Source organism: Setaria viridis, chromosome 6, assembly GCF_005286985.2.
Source record: "Setaria viridis chromosome 6, Setaria_viridis_v4.0, whole genome shotgun sequence".
NCBI classification, from domain to species: Eukaryota; Viridiplantae; Streptophyta; class Magnoliopsida; order Poales; family Poaceae; genus Setaria; species Setaria viridis.
The window spans coordinates 2,699,080-2,718,572 of NC_048268.2; the positions used below are offsets into that span (position 1 = coordinate 2,699,080).

The following is a 19,493-nucleotide window of genomic DNA, read 5'->3' on the forward strand; positions in this document are numbered from 1 at the left end:
AGGATCTATTTTGGAGAGTCTGCATGCGGTGTATGCAAAGGGTGTGCCGTGAGTCTCTTCTCCGCAAGGTTTGTAAACTGTTTCTGCAATTTTCGCTCTTTTTAATATAATGATGCGTTTTTTATCATATACTTTTTAGAGCGTCGGTAACGTGAACCTCAAAGAGAACGAACTAGATTCGCCAAACTGAAAGTTAGCCTATTGCATATGCACGGTGTGTTCCAAACAGAGTTGAAGCCTCCGTAGCCGATGCCAACAGAAAAAAGAAAATTACGCGCAGAGAATGGAGAAATGAACAGAAACAAAGCTAGAGAGCGGGCGCCCGTGTGATTGAGTTAACATCAGGGTCCGAATCCCATGGTGTCTCCGGAACAAGGTTCCAAAATAGAGCATAACACAGACCAAATCGAGAGGGAAAAAGCATATGGAAAAGCACACGAACTTTCTTTTTGTCACCAGAAAAAGCATATGTTTAGAAAGCATATTTTTCATGCTTCCTAAACATCGGTTGGCAGAGATGGCAACACTTGACAGAATTAGAAGGTATGAACAACATGAGCATCTGATCTCTTAGTTGACAAAAATACAAAAGCCACCTCGGATTTGAACATGCTGCTATTTCAGTGCACATAGCCATCTTGTTTCTTTTGCTGATTCTAAATTACAAGTTCCTGATTACAGGATTCCTATTCTTTCCCTTCATTTAAAAAGGAACAAACAATTAGTTTGATGCTTGACTACTTTATGTTCACAGAATATTTCCTAGGCAGGGCAGAGCACGATCTCTCACTACATCACAGTAGTGCAAGTGTGATAAAATCGAGGAATCCCCGGTCATTATCAGCTATGAGGAGTATATAAAGTCACAAAACGAGCATTATCCTTGTAATTTTTCTCTAAAATGGTTATAAATATTACATGGTACATGACCACCCACTTAAAATTCTCACGGAACTTAAAAAAAGGTCTCATGGAAAAAAATTAACTACAAACTACTGAAAGATGCATTACATTTTGCTAAATGAGATCAGCTGGCGAGAAACAAGCGACAGCATACAAAAACTACAAATGAGTGATGTGTTATACTAGTGCAAGTTCGTAGTTTACAACATAGTACCTCTAATTGTAAATCAACAGAACAGATTAATGTAACTTTGCAACCTTCTTGCTATGGCTTTGTGTAATGCCCCGTTGCCATCAACGACTCGCCGGCGACGTGAGCGCAAACACCAATAGGAATTAGGAGGTAGTTTCGAGAACTATAGTTTTCATTCACAAGTCAATACTGATTACAATTGTTACCCATCCGACACACTTAATACCCTACACACAGGCTAACAGCCCGGCCCTACCTGTATGTCACACACACATACAAAACACACCACTCACTCCTGAAGACGTACTCCTAGCGCTGCTCCTTCTCAGTCACAACCGGGCATTACATCTCCCCCGGCTGCAGAAGTTGCTTGTCCCCAAGCAACGGCGTCAGGAAACCTGTGCTTGACAACATAGAAATCTTCCCAAGTAGAAGAAGTAGCAGGAATGCCAGTCCACTTGACAAGAATGTGAGGAACTGCTCTGGATCCCTTCTTGACCAGGCGGCAATCAAGCACAGCTTCTGGTGACAGGTTTTGTACAGACATATCTGTCAATTTAGGCAGCTCCTTGAAGACTGGGGTGTAGTTGGGTGTGAATGGCTTGAGTTGAGACACATGGAAAACTGGATGAATGAGGCTTCCCTCCGGCAATTTCAACTTGTATGCAGCCTGTCCCATTTTCTGTTCCACCTCAAATGGACCAAAGTATTTGAAGGCAAGTTTGAGATAACATCTGGTTACCACTGACTGTTGTACATAAGGCTGAAACTTGAGTAAAACTTGCTCTCCCACCTAAAAACTCATGTCTACACGATGGCGATCTGCCTGAAGCTTAAAGCGATTTTGTGCTGCAGCCAGGTGTTGTTTCAGAGATGCTAGTTGTTGTTCTCGTTCTTGCAGGAACTCAACAGCTGGGTTTTGGTCTTGAGTCTCCAGAGGTAAAAATGTGCCCAAATCTTCTTCATAACCATACAAAGCCTTAAAAGGAGAGCAGTCCAAAGAAGTATGGTAATTAGAATTGTACCATAGTTCAGCCAAAGAGAACCAAGTTTTCCACTGTTTGGGTGAATCTTGAACAGCACACCGAAGGTATATTTCAAGGCATTGATTCACACGCTCAGTTTGACCATCTGTTTGAGGGTGGTAAGATGAACTTCTGAGCAATTTTGTATCCACTAATTTAAACAGTGCTGTCCAGAAAGTACTTGTGAAAATCTTATCTCTGTCAGAGACAATTGTCCTGGGCATGCCATGTAATTTGATCACCTTGTCAAGTACCACTTTGGCCACTGCCTGGGCATTGAATGGGTGTTTGAGAGGGATAAAGTGGCGCATTTGGTGAATCTATCAACCACCATTAATATGACATTGCACCCTTCAGATAGTGGCAAGCCTTCTATAAAATCCATGAAAATATCCTGCCAAGCACCTTGAGGAATAGGAAGGGTTGAAGCAAACCACCTGGATGGTTGTGCTCATGTTTTGCTTGCTAACGGATGGTACACTGCTTCACAAAGTTGTCAACATCAGTTTTCATGCCTTTCCAATAAAAGAGTTGCTTGACTCTGTAGTATGTAGCTTTTGTTCCAGAGTGGCCTCCAATAACACTAGTGTGTAAAGCATCAATTACTCTTGTTTGTAATGCTGAATTTGCAGCAATCCATATTTTGTTGTTGAACTTGATAAGGCCTTGATGTAATGAGAAACCTTGTTCATCTGGGGATTTGATGGCTAGTCTGGTTAATAATTCTTGAGCTTGAGGATCAGTAGCATAAGAATTGAGCTCCTCTTGGACCCAAACAGGTTGAGCTTCAGAAACAGCTTGTATTGCTAATAAATAGAGATGATAAAGCATCAGCTGCCAGATTGTGTTTGCCGTTTCTGTAAATTACTTTGAATTGTAACCCCATAAGCTTGGTCATTGCCTTCCTTTGCATTTCAGAATGTAGATTTTGTTCATTGAGATAGGATAAGCTCTTGTGATCTATTCTAATGACAAACTCTTGTCTCTGGAGATATGGCCTCCATTTCTCTACAGCCATTATCAAAGCCAAAAACTCCTTTTCATAGATAGACAATTTCTGATGGGTGGGTCCTAGTGCTTTACTCATATAAGCCACAGGTTGGTCTCTTTGCATCAAAATAGCTCCCACTCCTGAGTCAAAAGCATCTGTTTCGACAATAAATGGTTGATTGAAATTTGGAATAGCTAAAACTGGAGCTATTACCATTGCCTCCTTTAGCTTGTCAAATGTTGCTGGAGCTGTTGCAGACCACTCAAATTGCTTCTTCTCAAGCCATAATGTTTGATAGAATTTTTTGTAGTAGCCTGTGAGACCCAAAAAGCCCCTCAACTCAGTTACATTTGTGGGAATTGGCCACTTTAGCATTGCTTCTATTTTTGCTAGATCAGTAGCCACACCCTGATCAGAGATAATGTGCCCCAAGTATTCAAGCTGGCTTTGAGCAAAAGAATATTTGCTATGTTTCAGGAAGAAGTGATGCTGTCTGAATTTCTCTAGAACAAGTCTGAGATGCTGGATATGTAATTCCAAGGTGGGGCTGTAAATTAATATGTCATCAAGAAACACCAGCACAAATTTCCTGAGAAAAGGACCCAAAAGCTCATTCATAGTGCATTGAAAGGTGGCTGGAGCATTGGTAAGCCCAAATGGCAAGACCCTAAACTGGTAATGACCATGGTGTGTCTTAAAAGTTGTTTTGTGTTCATCACACTCTTTCATTCTCACTTGGTGATAACCAGCTCTCATGTCTAATTTAGTGAAATATTTTGTGCCAGCAAGTTCATTCAAGATTTCATCAATAATTGGCAGAGGGAACCTATTCTTGATAGTAATATCATTGAGTTTCCTATAATCCACACAAAAAATGCCAAGTGTCATCTTTCTTTTGGACTAATAAGACAAGAGAAGCATAAGGGCTGGTACTAGGAGTTATAAGACCAGCAGCTAGAAGTTCTATCACCTGCCTCTCAATCTCATTTTTGTGCGATGGAGAATATCTATAAGGTTTAGAGTTAACAGGGATAGCACCTGGAGTGATTGGAATTGGATGATCATAAACCCTGGAGGGAGGTAGCTCTTTAGGTTCAGCAAATACATCCTTAAATTCATCAAGGACCTCCTGAATTTCTTCTAGCACAGATGGTGATGCTTGATCTGGCAGAACCTTGACAATAGCAAAAGCCCATATATCATTGCCAGCATCCCATTTAAGCAACTTATCAGCTGAGAGCTCCTGAACAGCCAAATTGTTTGAGTTGACCCCTTTAATGGTGACAAGCTGCCCTTTGTACATAAGTTCCATGGTCTTGTGCTCCCAATGGTGAGTGATGGGACTGTTGAGTTTGAGCCAATCATAGCCTAAGATGCAATCATAAGCAGCTATATCCAGAACTCTCATATCACAGCTGAAAGTGTGTCCCTGAATCCATCATTCCAATTGGGGTACCATTTGATCAGAAATTAATACCTCTCCATTGGCTACCTTTACTGTCTTAGGTGGTGCAGGTATGGATTGTATGCCAAGTTTCTTCAAAAATGTGGAGCTAACAAAGCAATGAGAACTACCACTGTCCACTAGCATCAACATAACTTTGTTTTTAACAAGAGCTCTTAATCTCATGACCTCCCCGTCATCTGTTCCAGGAATGGCATTGAGAGATAGAGTACCAAAATCAGCTGCTAAGGCATCCTCAATGTCCAACTATGTTAACACCTCTTCAGTTAAATTGATGTCCAAATCATTCAGCATAAGGGCATTTGCTTGAGCTTTGGGCCTCTTAGTGCACTTAGAAGCATGAGTAGCATCATGTGGTTCTCTGCAATAAAAGCACAAATTATGAGTTCTGCAATAATCCCTGAGCTGCCTTTCCTTAGAAAGTGGGGCAGATGTGACTGGTTTGTGTTGGTCCATTCTGGCAGAAGATGATGCAGCTGGCCATCTTGTGCTGTTTGGAGTTTTCAGCCCTTTTTTGGTATTTTTGTCTTGAATCTATTACTGTATTTTAGCCAACATTGCAGCTCTTTCCATGGAATGTGGGACTTGTCCTTGAACTGCATATCTGAGCTCTGGCTTTAACCCTCTAATGAACTGGGAGATAAAGTAAGTATCAGGCATGCCTCCACTATGCATGTCCACCTGAAACTGCAGAGCTTCAAAAGCAGCTGCATATTCTTCCACTGAACCTATTTGCTTCAGGTCCAACAATTCATCGATAGTATGTTGGTAATCATAAGCTCCAAATTTTTGCTCCACAACTTTGATGAATTGATCCCATGTCTCCACCATATTATTTCTTTTGGAAACTCTAAACCACCTAGAAGCATTTTCATCCATGTGCATCACTGCTGTCATAATTTTCATATGGTCAGGGATATAAAAAATCTGAAAGTATGTTTCACACTTGTCACGCCAGATTGTGGGGTCTTGTCCTTCAAACCTAGGGAATTGCATCTTCGGCATGGAGCTCTTATGCACATAAGAATTGTGCCCAGCATGGCGACCACCAAAAGTAGAACGAGAATTTTGGGGCTCACCAAAGACTGCATGGTCTTATCGATGGTAATTCTGACGGTGGTAAGCTGCAGCCGATGGTGTAGAACTTCCCCCTTGTTCTGGATCGTCTTTCCCCATGTGCTCCAGCGTCAATTTCGCCACCGCCTGACCAGTGGCCTCCAACTGCTGTGCCATAAGTTGCTGCTCCCGCATGGACAGATCAACCGCCTTGCTGTTGATATCAAGCTTCACCTGCATCTGTTGCTGAGTGATGGTGAGGTCTTCCATTTTGGAGAACAACAAATCCACAGACTCCATCAGCTTGTCCAATTTCGCATCTGTCTTGGCATACCCCTCCGCCATTGCGTCGAGCACAAACTGGGACTGCACGGAAGGTTTTGGTGGAGCTGTGGTGAACTGCCCGCAAATCGAGTCGAGGTAGAATGGGAATTACGGGAAATCAATCGCCGTCGCCGGTGCCGCGCGGCAAACGACGGGATCTCAGCAGACCCACTCCGGTTTCGAGCTCAGATCGACGGAGTATTGCAATTCAACGCACGAGCAACCGATCCAAACCCTAACGCACCAGAATCGCCCGTAGGAATAAGGAATTGCTGGGAAGGCACCTGAATTGAGAAGAAAAGACACCGCCGCCGTGCGCCGCCTGCTCAGCCCGCCACTGCGCGCCGCCGCCGCACCGAACCGCCCCCCCCCCCCCACACACACACACGCTGAGGAAGACAAGTCTCTGATACCGACTGTAATGTCCCGTTGCTATCGACGACTCGCCGGCGACGTGAGCGCAAACACCAATCGGAATCAGGAGGTAGTTTGGGAAAGGAACCTGAACCTCGAGAACCAGAGTTTTCATTCACAAGTCAGGCCATGTTTAGTTCACTCCATAATTCCAACTTTGGCACTACGCAAAAGGAAGATTCCTCATCACATCAAACTTGCGGTACATGTATGGAGTACTGAATGTAGATGAAATCAAAAACTAATTGCACAGTTTTGTTGTACTTTGCGAGACGAATCTTTTGAGCCTAATTAGTCAATATTTGGACAATAATTCACAAATACAAACGAAACGCTACAGTGTTGCTACAGTAATTTTAACACCCCAAAGTTGGGCAACTAAACAAGGCCTCAATACTGATTACAATTGTTACCCATCCGACACACTTAATACCCCACACACAGGCTGACAGCCCGGCCCTACCTGTATGTCACACATGCATACAAAACACACCACTCACTCCTGAAGATGTACTCCTAGCGCTGCGCCTTCTCAGTCACAACCGGGCATTACACTGCTCCGTCGATATAGGATTTTAATTTTATGCTTGTCATAGCCATAGCAAATATTTGATGTGTTCCCTAGAACATCCCATTTCCAGTCTTTTATTCCTCATTTCCCTTATCCATCCACGTTAGATGATTTAGAAGTTCAGATGTAGCTGGCTAGCTATGCACCGACTTTCCTTTTCTTTCTGAATCCAATCCACAATCGTCCCTCGCAGCTGGACAGGCGCATGTACAAACCACAGGTTGAGGAATTGAAAGATCACATTTGTCCGTCTCCCTATCTCTTGGTCATGGCATAGCAACATCTTTCCTTCCCTAGGTCCCTGAAAAGTTCTCCATGGCCGCATGCTTGTTCTCTGTGAGCTCATGCTTGCCTTCTCAATCATAATGTATGAAGCACCGTGTTTTAATTTCCAAAGCATTTGGTAGACTGTCGCTTCGTCATTCTTGCAGAAGTAATCTATTGCCTTTGGCAGCATGATCTCTTCAAGTTGCCCCAAGGTGAAGTTCACATGCAAGGAATGCTGCTCCTCACTGTAGATTGCCGGTATTGCAGGACTCCTATCTACAAGTAGAATGTCTTCTAAATGCCCATGGGGCGTCAAAAGGACTCCAACTTTCAGATATGGAGAATCTTGTACAGAATTTTTGGTTTCAAACAATAAGGACCTATGTTGGATGCACTCTGAGAGCGAGACATAGCACTGCAGATGTACTTCAATAACTGGTTCTAGAAAGGCACCTAGTAATCTTGACTTGTTTAACTCCGTACCGTGATAGAGCTTGTGCTGAACATTCTGCTTGCAACATAACGGGTTTGGGCGAAACCAATCAGTGCCAAAGTTGTGAAGATTGTCCCAATGTTCTTTGTGGTGTGTATCAACAACTGGCACCCATGAGAAGTGTTCTGTAGGTAGTTGCATAAGTTCTTTCGTAATGGTTTCAACTGTAGACTTGAAAATAGGGCCATACAGCTGTAGGCACTTAATTGCAGTCCCTACTATGTCTGTACTCTCTGAAAGCTGTAGCATTAAAGAAAGGAAAAAGTCATCTTCTGAAACATTACCATCTGTCCGAATGAAGATGAGTCTAGCCTCTATTCCATGATCTGAAGTTATATAGGGCACCAACTGTAGAAACAAAGGGCACTTGTTTGCTCGAATGATTCTGTGCTGTAGTTTCTTGCATGCAAGAAGGTGCATGATAAGAGGGTCAAAGGGCATGTGACAACGTGGCGTACCACCAAGCTCTACTAATCTCAGAAACTCTCTAGCCCCATCTGCTAACCACTCAAATCTTCGAGCAATGGAACTGTTCGACTCATCTTTGTTGAAGCTGATGACGGAGAAGACAAATGACTTAGTAGTATGTGCCATACGCACAGGAAATGAGGAATTCCTCACCCTCTTTTCTGTCTCTACATCTTCCAGGATCCTCTGTTTGCATTTGTGCAGCGTGTCATCGCACTCTTGGGCAGCACGCTTCAGCTTCCTGCGCCAACGCAACAAGGATGCATCAGTGATCTGCCACTTTCCTGACACCTCAAGAGCAGCCTCTAGCCTGATGTTTGCCATCTCTAGCCTCTCCAAGTTTCTGTTCGCATTAGATTCCTCTTTATCCCCATAATTTTGAACCAGACTAGATAGGATTTGGCTAACTGTCTCGTTGACAACTGCAGAACTGACGATCTCCGCCATCGGGATTCAAGGATCTGTAGTATCCCTTCCCTGTTCAGGAAATTCAACACAAAACAGCAAACATGAGAGACAAAAATATATGAACTTTGGATCACAAGCAAAGATTTAGCTTAGCAGCTGTAAAGAACCTACCTTTGACTGGATCACATGGGCAGCTATCCTCTGTATGTAGGGATATCTCGAGGGTAAAATCATACAGTGAGGGGCATGATGAGAACTTAGAGAGAATTCAGGGATAGCAAAGGCTTCGACGGGGAGAAAACAAGGTATGCAAGCCAATGAGGAGGGATGTGGAGGGTCTGGTCTTACCAAGGGAAAAAGAGGTAGGCAGGCAGGTCCCTCAGGATTTCAGGAAGAATTATTTGACTTGTTGTGGAAAATCAAATGAAGATCGGTGCGAATGCATGTGTGATGACTAACCACAGGAAAAGAAAGTGAGACGCAACTTGAGAATATTTTGGAATGTCTTGGTCTTGTAGATAAAACAATACAAAAACTTGGAAGTTCCTTTTTACGAGTCTTGGTCAGCAGTGGACAAGGAACTTGGAAAAACCTTGGGCGCTTGTCAGTGGCAATTTCTAGTATATGACGCCAATGTTGAAGTCTTTGTAAGGGCCCCTTAAGCAGGCGGCGCTAGGGTTGATGAATCCCTTTGCGGCGAGAGGGCGGAAAGAGGTAGGCCACGGCCAACATGGGGGAATGGGTGGATCCGGCGGGAGACGCACCTGATTCAGCGGCGCCTTTCCTCATATCCTCTGCAGCTGGTGCCCTCTGGTTGCCGCTGCGGCGCGCCCCAGCACCGCGGTGTCGCTGCGAGGCCTAGGCTCTCGCCGGCCGAGCGCGTGGCCTTCCGCTTCGCTGGCTCCGCGCCGTTGCGGATCTCGCCGTTGCTGCCCGTCATGTTTCCGCCGCCGCCGCCGACCCGGTGCTCCGTTTCCACTGCAGACGAGCTCCTCATACCCCAGGCGACCGATTCCGACACGTTCCAGTCTCCTCCACTTGCTCCTGCTCCGCTGGCCTGAGGCTCCAGGAGCTCGGCCATGGCCGGCAGGAATCCGATCAGAGCAGCAGCGCGCCGCTCTGTCTCCATCTCTCCGACCCGTGTCTCTTGGGCCTAAAGGCCCGTAATCCCCTTGAAAAGCCCACTTAACAATTGTGGCTGCCAAATCTCAGCCCATAAGCTACAGGTCAGAGAGGCATGAAATCTTGTCGATCTTCCAAAGATTTTAAACTCATGCGTATGTTTAAAATTCGTGTCACAGCAGATGGACGACTCATATTAGGTGGGGATGCAAGCCAACCAGCCAGCATCATTTGTTGATCACATAGCACATATGTGTGCAGCTAATTAATTTTCTTTTTTATTTTGATGTGTTTCACATAGCACATATGTATAACTTATCATATGTATTAGATCCTGACTTTTACATGTATACATGCTTCAAAGCTTTGTTAAAATTGATTTAAAAATTTACGAAACCTAATTCCATATGTTCAAAAAATGTGATTCAACATTAATCTAGCCATTAGCCATGGTGGGCACTTAGAGTGGCACGCTAGAGAAGATTGATATGAAGTTGAGGATTTTCTTTCAAACAATATAAAAAGAATGATGCTTTTCAAGTAAAGATACGCAGCTGACTAATTTTCCTTTTATTTTTATGTGTTTCTTTGTTCTAATATGTATAACTAATCATATCTATTACTACCTCCGTTTCAAAATATTAATCATTTTAGCTTTTCTAGATATATAGGCTCAGCTATGTATCTAGACATACTCCGTAAGTCTATATTTAGGTGTGTAGCATCTAGAAAAGGTAAAACGACTTACACTTTGGAACAAAAGGAGTAGGTTCCAATTTTTACATTTAAACATGCTTCAACGTTATGTTAAACTTGATTTGGGAAAGATTGATACGAATATATTTAAGGATTTTATATGGAGTGCGTGCCATGTTAAATTTTAAATACTAAACTTTTGGGATTATTATTGGACCTATGACAATTGGCAGAGGTTGGAGACGCTTCCAAAGGGGTGGGGGCGCAACCTAACAGATTTGGTACGCAAGCTTTGGCCATGACCAACCTCCAACCTTCGCCCTGCCAACAAACATATATGGACTGTATTTAATGGGGCAGCTGAGACTCGACGTCGGCGAAGTCGAGCCGATGTGGAGCGAGCCGCACTAGATCATACACAGAGATGGATTGGGCGGTCGGCATGCATGACCAAATAGACCCGAGCATTTTAAGCCCAACCCGATCCTGATGGGTTTTGGCACGCTCACGTTAGCTGTCGAGTCGGGCATGTTCAACGAAAATCAAGCTCAAAAAAAATCGGGCTGGCCCGAGCCACCCAAGCAATTAATTTTATTTATTTTTCAACTAAAAAAGAAGGCCTGATCTAAGCCCAGCCCGAACCCAGCCCAAAAACTCGGCCTGACAACATCCATGGGATGTTCGTGAGCACAAATTTTCAGCCCAAAATGAACCGGACTTTTTACCAGCCCAGCCCGCAAAATGCTCATGTCTACCTCCAAGCTTCGCCCTGCCAACAAACATATATGGATTGTATTTAAATTTTTTTTGAATTGGATTGGATATTAGACAGTTTGTATTGGACTTGGATTGTTTTACGTGGTTTTAACTGGACTTGGATTGGGTTTGGATTGCTTTACGTGGTTTTAACTAGACTTGTTCATTTGGACTGGGATTGCAATGTTATTACTTACTAGGAAATATGCCTGTGCGTTGCACGGGAGGAAAAAAGCATCGCACATCCCAATACACATGGCGCAAAATTTGGGTGATAATTTGATGTTGTTTGTCAATTTTCAATTAGGCCAAATAGAATTGCTAAATTATTGAATATATTTATCTTTTATAGCAAATATGCCCGTGCGTTGCAATGGGAGCCTCTATATATCATCAGCGATGCACCCCTACATATATCCTCTCTTATCGACAGTGGCGACTGACGTTCATAGTTTCTCACGAAGCTCACACTTGCATATATCCATCCTCGTTAGCCTTGGCTTTGCTTCTTTGAACGTTGTTGTTCGGTAGGCTTCACCAAGCTTGTATGCAATTCATCAGTGATGCCTTCCGCAGTCTCCCACCAATTGGTTCTTGTCTTCATTTTCCTTTTTTCTCTTCTTCCCTACCCATCCGCAACAGAGCTCTCATTCCTTGATGGTGCAAAACAACTAACAGAATAAAATTACCTGTTGTATTATGATATTTTTGGTATTGGGGTGACCTAACTTTTTATTCTCGTTTGTAGGCCCAATCCATTCAGCCTAGCCCATTTTTAATCCAAATCCATATCATTAGCGTTAATAAAAGTATTTTTATTGCAACAAAGTATTAGCTTTACAAAACATATTTATTACACCCTTCCATGTTCCATACATACATATACACAATCTAACATATATAGATTTCTAGTATCCAGAAGCCTTGTAACAGTGCGTTCATCACTTTTATAGGTCAGCTTTAGCTTCAGCGAATCAGCCTAATTTGTTGCTTTTGCATTAGCTGCTGTTGAGGTCATCCTCTTCTACAGCCGGTTTTGCTTAAGGTATCTGCAACAAGAGAAACTGTATGGTTTCAGATAGAGGCAATTTTTCATGAAAGAGGGTACATATTCAGGGTACGGATTCAATTTCCCACAAAGATATGTTAAAATCAGATTACTTCATATGTGAAGATACTTCAATTTTCCACTATCAACATATCTTACCTGTAGTATACAATTATTCTTTTGTCATATGTGAAGATACTTCATATTTATCTGAATTTTGCCAGTGTGAAATCTTCTTTCAGTACTGCAAGGTCAGAATAGAATCAGTGAGAATGATAAGGCTTCAAGAAACATATTTGATGAAATTATCAATAAAATTGCTAGTGACGTTCCTGCAAGGAAGACTACTATCACACTGATTGCTACACTGGCAGATGCTTGATTCGGATGACCAGCAGTAGAGATAAGCCACTAAAACAGTTAATTCAAGCGAGGCAACAATACAAGCAAAACACTTCATGATGTAAAGACTTTGCATTACATATAGCTTACTATCCCACAAGGAACACTGAATACTGGAGAATAGCTAAACTCTGCATATAATCAGTGCAAGTACATGTACCATCTACAGCAACAGTAATTAAGAAGCAATAAACAAGTTGCAGTCCAATTAAGAAATACGAGAATCTCATGCAGTATGTAAACCTACATGGCAGTATCACCATAAAGAGAGCAGCATCAGGCTAGTAGCAGCAACTCACGTGCTAGATCTTGCCTCTAATCTCCATTTTTCCCCAAATCAGATAAAGCATCCAAGCCACAACAGTGCATCCCATGCTATTCCTCAGGCCAAGCGCCAGAGAAGCTCAATCTGTAGCAGTCCAGGGGTGCAGGCGGATTAAAGTGGAGTTGCAAAAAAGGGAGAAAGTGGAGTAGCTCGTGGCTGTACCTGTAGATTGCTGCTTGAGAGAGGAGGCAGTTAGGCAGCGGCCCCTGCTGCTCGACGGAGGGAGAGGCAGCCGCTGTTCCCGGAGGGGTGACCACTGCTTGGCCAACAGGCTTGGCCTATTGGCCACAGGAGCACAAGGGCAGAAGCCCGCCGCGAGCGGAGGCACGCGGGGTCGCCGGCAAGGGAGGGCGGTCGCGCACCGTAGGCAGCTTGGGACTGGGGTTGTGCGCAGCTGCCGGCGAGGCAAGAGTGGCTTGCGCTAGCAGGCAGCCAGGGTGTGGTGCCAGCGGCGGCGGCATGGGAGAATAGCCGGTGCACCATGCCAGATCCAGATGGAGGATGAGGAGGACGCCCTGGAGGAGGCGGCCCGCGGGGCTTTTTTTTTGCAAAATCATGAAGAACTACTCCAACGACTATGGGTTTGATTAAAAAAAAGTTAAGGGGTTTTTTTTGCAAAACGATCGTGACGGTTAGAAGAAACAACCGCTCTTTTATATCTATACCTATTATTAAAGTAAGCAACATCTCTGCCACGATTTTCGTACGTCACCCTAATCTTGCAAAAAAGGTCCTGACATTTCGTGAAATCAACCCGCAGTCCAAATTCTGAAGAGAAGAGGGCCTCGGGTGTTAAAGGGAGGGAAGAGAGGGGGTTAAAGGGAAAAAGCTTCTCCTTCCTTTAATAATAGGTATAGATATAAAAGATCCGTACATAAATACCTCATCTCCCAAGCCTACTATAAATAAATATCTAACCTCATTAGCTATTCGAAATGATGTATCACGGTCCGTAGATTGTTGAATTAGTTGTACGAAAATGTTGAAACAGGCAGCAGCCAGTCGGACTACCAATCCTGCGCGTATGCCCTGTGGCCTGACTAAGAGGATCTGGACTACCAGTATTCGTATAAAGAAACTTTCATCCAACTGGATGTTGGAGGATGACCCGTGGATATGGTCGTCAACAAAGTTGACTCACTGACTTGGAAATTGACCTCATTGACTTAGTGACTTGGAAGAAGACCTCATTGACTTCTTAGTGACTTGAAAATTAGGCTAAGTTGGAAGAAGACCTCATTGACTTGGTGACTTGGAAATTAGAGACTTGCGAGATTGAATCGGCATTTTAAATAGCCTTGTTATTACTCGCTGCATCAAGGAGCACAGAGCCAAGCTATGCGGACAGCCATGGAGCACCATTGCTCCATCCTACTCGTAGCCTCCCTCCTCCTTGCATCTCCAGCATGGACATCGGCCTCCGCGGGAAGTGACGGCACCGGCGCTGACCACCGTGCGCTCATGCAGTTCCGGTCCCTCATCACGGACGACCCATACGGGGCCTTGGCATCATGGGGCGCCGGCAACATGACCGCGCCGGCGCCGTGCGGGTGGCACGGCGTCACGTGCGGGGTGCGCGGGCGCCGCCGCAGCCGCGTGACAGCGCTGGACCTCCACAGGCTCGGCCTGGCCAGCTCCGGCACCGCGGCTCCTTCATCCCTCTCGGGCCTCACCTACCTCCGGCGACTCGACCTCTCCAGGAACCGCCTCGGCGGCGGCGTGCCCTCCCCGTTGCCGCCCTCCCTCGAGCACCTCAATCTCAGCCACAACGTGCTGCAGGGGCCGGTGCCCCCAGCGCTGGGGTCACTGCACCGCCTCCAGAAGCTCAGTCTCAGCTACAACAACCTCACCGGAGCAATCCCTGCCTCCCTTGGCAACCTCACCTCCCTCACCATCCTCGGCCTCGCCAACAACAACCTTGCCGGCGCCATCCCTGGCGCTCTCGGCAACCTCAAAGCTCTCACCGGCCTCTACCTCTCCAGCAATAACCTCACCGGAGCAATCCCTGCCTCCCTTGGCAACCTCACCTCCCTCACCATCCTCGGCCTCGCCAGCAACAACCTCGCCGACGCCATCCCTGGCAGTCTCGGCAACCTCAAAGCTCTCACCGGCCTCTACCTCAACCAGAACATGCTCCAAGGATCCACACCTTCCGCCATGTTTAACATCTCCTCTCTCCAGGATCTTAACGTGCAGTTCAACAACCTCACCGGAGCAATCCCTGCCTCCCTTGGCAACCTCACCTCCCTCACCATCCTCAGCCTCACCAGCAACAACCTTGCCGGCGCCATCCCTGGCGCTCTCGGCAACCTCGAAGCTCTCACCGGCCTCTACCTCGCCCGCAACAACCTCACCGGAGCAATCCCTGCCTCCCTTGGCAACCTCACCTCCCTCACCATCCTCAGCCTCGCCAGCAACAACCTTGCCGGCGCCATCCCTGGCGCTCTCGGCAACCTCAAAGCTCTCACCGGCCTCTACCTCTCCAGCAATAACCTCACCGGAGCAATCCCTGCCTCCCTTGGCAACCTCACCTCCCTCACCATCCTCGGCCTCGCCAACAACAACCTCGCCGACGCCATCCCTGGCAGTCTCGGCAACCTCAAAGCTCTCACCGGCCTCTACCTCAACCAGAACATGCTCCAAGGATCCATACCTTCCGCCATGTTTAACATCTCCTCTCTCCAGGATCTTAACGTGCAGTTCAACAACCTCACCGGAGCAATCCCTGCCTCCCTTGGCAACCTCACCTCCCTCACCATCCTCAGCCTCACCAGCAACAACCTCGCCGGCGCCATCCCTGGCGCTCTCGGCAACCTCGAAGCTCTCACCGGCCTCTACCTCGGCTTCAACATGCTCCAAGGATCCATACCTTCCACCCTGGGCAACCTCAAAGCTCTCACCGGCCTCTTCCTTCACTACAACATGCTCCAAGGATCCATACCTTCCGCCGTGTTTAACATCTCCTCTCTCCAGAAACTTGACGTGCAGATGAACAACCTCACCGGGACTCTGCCCCCGAACGCCGGTGGCAGGCTGCCCAGACTCACGTGGTTCGCCGTTAACAACAACCGGCTACACGGTACCATCCCGCCGTCGCTCTGCAACGCCTCCAAGCTGGAGTTGGCGCAGATGTCAGATAATTCCTTCTCCGGAGTCATACCGAACTGCCTTGGAACTCACCTCAAGAACTTGTGGGCACTGAGACTGGACTCCAACAAGCTGGAAGCAAATGTTGATGCTGACTGGGGATTCATGGATAGTCTGACCAACTGCAGCAATCTGAAGGTCATTGACTTGGCTAGAAACAAGCTGGGAGGTATGCTTCCTGGCTCGATCGCAAACCTTTCGACGAGCATGGAGTACTTGAGCATAAGTAACAACATGGTAAGTGGGCAAATACCTCAAGAAATCGGCAACCTTGTCAACTTGAAGAGAATTTATATGGATCGCAATAACCTTACTGGTATTATCCCTTAACAAGCTGGGCAACCTTCTCTTGTTCGGCAACAAGCTATCAGGGCAAATCCCACCAACAATTGGCAATCTCACCGTGCTCACCTCACTATTCCTTGAGGACAACATGCTCACGGGTCCCATTCCTTCCAGTCTTGGTAGTTGCCCTTTGCAGTCGCTGTCCCTGGAGCACAATCGCCTTACTGGTCCAATACCAAAAGAAATTCTCCTCATATCCACGCTTTCCGACTACGCGACTTTCCAAGAGAACATGCTAACTGGATCGTTGCCATCGGAAGTTGGTCACCTGAAAAATCTTGTGACCCTTGATGTATCTGGAAATAGGTTAACCGGGGAAATCCCCAACTCTCTTGGCGATTGCCAAATCTTACAGTCTTGCAGTATGAAAGGGAACATGTTTTAAGGGAAAATTTCAGAGTCATTGGGACAACCGAAGGCCCTCTTGGTTCTTGATCTTTCAAGAAGTTGGTCACGTGAAAGGTCTTGAACAACTGCATATCTCCTTTAATAACTTTGATGGTGAAGTCCCAAAGCACGGAATATTTCTTAACGCTAGCGCATTTTCATTTGAGGGAAACTCTAGCCTCTGTGGAGGTATTACTCAGCTGAAATTGCCACCTTGCTCAGATAATGGCAGTACTAGCAACAATAAGCCATCACACAAACTTGTCATGATGGTCTCCATAGCCACTGCCTTTCTAGGAATCTCCTTGCTCCTTGCACTATGTGTATTATGTCATCAAAGAAGGAAGTTGATAAAGGCAGAACATGCCTTACCACTCATCAATGATCAGTATGCAAGGGTTTCATATGTCAACTTGATGAATGCAACAAATAGTTTTGCTTCTGAAAACCTCATAGGCATCGGAAGCTTCGGCTCTGTTTACAAGGGAACAATGATAAGCCATGACCAAGAAGTTGTTGTCGCTGTGAAGGTGCTCAACCTTCAGCAGCGAGGGGCGTCACAAAGTTTCATTGCAGAATGTGAGACTCTGAGATGTGCTCGACATCGGAACCTTGTGAAAATCTTGACGGTGTGTTCAAGTATTGATTCCGGTGGCCTTGATTTCAAAGCTATTGTATTTGATTTCCTACCAAATGGAAATCTAGACCAGTGGCTACACCACCGTCTCAGGGAACATGGCACCCATAGTAGGATTGATCTTGTCCAACGGATAGACATTGCCATTCATGTCGCTTCTGCACTCGAATATCTTCACCACTATAAACCAACCCCGATAGTTCATTGTGATCTCAAGCCAAGCAATATTCTCCTTGACAATGACATGGTTGCCCATGTTGGTGATTTTGGGCTCGCAAGATTTGTGCATCAAGACCAGACTAACCCCTCAGATATATCAAGTGGTTGGGCTACAAGAAGGGGAACCATTGGATATGCTCCTCCAGGTCAGGTTCTAACAAGTACACTGCATTTTACTTTCATGATTGATTGAAAATTGAAATCCACAAGCAAGTAAAATGCATTGCTCCTTTTTCCATCATTTAACATTGTAGCTGTAGCATTGCTGATAGTCCTCATTTAGTTGCTGAATAATATGAGTGTTCCAAACAGAGTATGGACTGGGTAACGAAGTCTCAATCTATGGTGACATGTACAGCTTCGGAGTACTATTGTTGGAAATTTTCACAGGAAAAAGACCAACAGATAGCGACTTCGTGCAAGACCTCAACCTTCATAGGTACGTGCAAATAGCACTGCAAGATCAGCAAGTCACCAGTGTGGTACAAGATCCGGAACTCGAAGGGAGAACAAGCAGCTCCAGTAGCACCAGAGAAATTATAGTTGCCTGTGTTACTTCAATTCTGCATATCGGAATTCTGTGCTCAAAGGAACTTCCAATAGACCGCTTGCTGATTGGTGATGCCTTGAGAGCGCTTCACAGAATCAAAGACAATTATAACCAGTTGCACTTATTAAGTACATAGAACTTTCTGAAACACAGGATTTCCATATCCAGAACCATTTTACAGTATTCCGTGATCAGAACAGATACCAGGTCCTTGACCGCACTCAACCAAGTGTTGCGCTTTTTACTTTTAAAAAGACATGAAAGCATAAGATTGACATTGCATACACAATGGATGCCAGTATCGCATCCACCTGCACATCAGGGTCTAGAGAACATTGTTAGATTATCTTAATATATGATGTGGCCCATGTAATTAAAGAGAATGATTTTCATATGAAAAGATCGCAGTGTGTGTTTCTTTGAAGATCTATTAATGTTTTACTCCAATTATTCAGAGATATGTTGTTTTGCTATCTACATAATACATACTCATAAGGCAACTTTTTGCATCCAACTTCTACTCTGGCATTATGCAGTTATGCCTGTCATCATGCAATCTGCAGAAATTGATGAATGATATAAATGGAGGGAAAACAGAGGTAAAGCTCTTGTTCCAAACCTGCTGAAGTTCTCATCAGTCACCAATATAAACTGTTCAGCAACAAAAACATGCATGATGCATTGTTACATTTTTAAAAGAAATGATGCATCATTATGGATTCTACTGCCTGCTGGCATGTTTAACCAATACTACATTTTCTGCTTCACCAAGTCACTTTGTTCTTCTCATGAACTTTTGAGTCAGATCTTTGAGCGCTTGCCTCGAGTTAAGCACAACTTGATCCTCACTATCAGGAAGATCATCGATAGCGCCCGCTGCCAGTTTTGCATGTTCAGCAGCAAGAGACCTCGTCCTCTCGATTCCCTGACTTTTTGAAAGGTATTTGAGGGCCTACAAGTGTAAAATTGAGCAGTTCTGAGACCACACTAGACAATTTATGAGCATTTCACAACCCAAATAGTTGGATTATATTACTGGAAACAAAGAAAAGTACACTTTCCTTTCAAAAAAAAAATACACTTGCAGTACGAACCGTCTTAACATTTAAAGGGTCATCAAATCCCTGTTCAACAATCTCACGCAGTTCAGGGAATTCTTCCATCGCAAAAGGTATGGGAGCTGTCACAATTCCCTGTCCATACAGGGCATATATGATTCCTTACATGTCATTGATATCTTAAAAAGTAAAATACTACTGAGGAAATATTGAGTGAATAACT

At 45.0% G+C, this 19,493-nt stretch overlaps 2 protein-coding genes and 2 long non-coding RNA genes across 4 annotated transcripts; 1 reads left to right on the top strand and 3 right to left on the bottom strand.

The window, feature by feature from the left end:
• Positions 1–6,662: 6,662 nt before the first annotated feature.
• Positions 6,663–9,037, bottom strand: LOC117861297 (uncharacterized). The gene is made up of 2 exons (XM_034744829.2): positions 8,750–9,037; positions 6,663–8,647 (listed from the first exon to the last, which is right to left on the bottom strand). The coding sequence occupies exon 2, from the start codon at positions 8,615–8,617 to the stop codon at positions 7,055–7,057; it is 1,563 nt and encodes a 520-aa protein (XP_034600720.1). The 5' UTR covers positions 8,618–8,647; positions 8,750–9,037; the 3' UTR covers positions 6,663–7,054.
• Positions 9,038–11,946: 2,909 nt separating this feature from the next.
• On the bottom strand, positions 11,947–13,477 carry LOC117860028 (uncharacterized). The gene is made up of 4 exons (XR_004641357.2): positions 13,090–13,477; positions 12,902–13,011; positions 12,360–12,444; positions 11,947–12,201 (listed from the first exon to the last, which is right to left on the bottom strand). It is a non-coding gene; the product is annotated as an uncharacterized lncRNA (long non-coding RNA).
• A 620-nt stretch (positions 13,478–14,097) lies between these two features.
• LOC117860634 (receptor kinase-like protein Xa21) lies at positions 14,098–18,638 on the top strand. The gene is given in 4 exon segments (XM_034743993.2): positions 14,098–16,401; positions 16,403–16,863; positions 16,865–17,808; positions 17,975–18,638. Coding segments are annotated over 4 exon segments (3,915 nt in total). The 5' UTR covers positions 14,098–14,265; the 3' UTR covers positions 18,349–18,638.
• A 182-nt stretch (positions 18,639–18,820) lies between these two features.
• Positions 18,821–19,493, bottom strand: LOC117860755 (uncharacterized). The gene is made up of 2 exons (XR_011898592.1): positions 19,307–19,493; positions 18,821–19,164 (listed from the first exon to the last, which is right to left on the bottom strand). It is a non-coding gene; the product is annotated as an uncharacterized lncRNA (long non-coding RNA).

Bases quoted from the DNA above. Each gene is read 5' to 3' on its own strand.
- LOC117861297 (XM_034744829.2), bottom strand. From the start codon at position 8,617: ATGGCGGAGATCGTCAGTTCTGCAGTTGTCAACGAGACAGTTAGCCAA.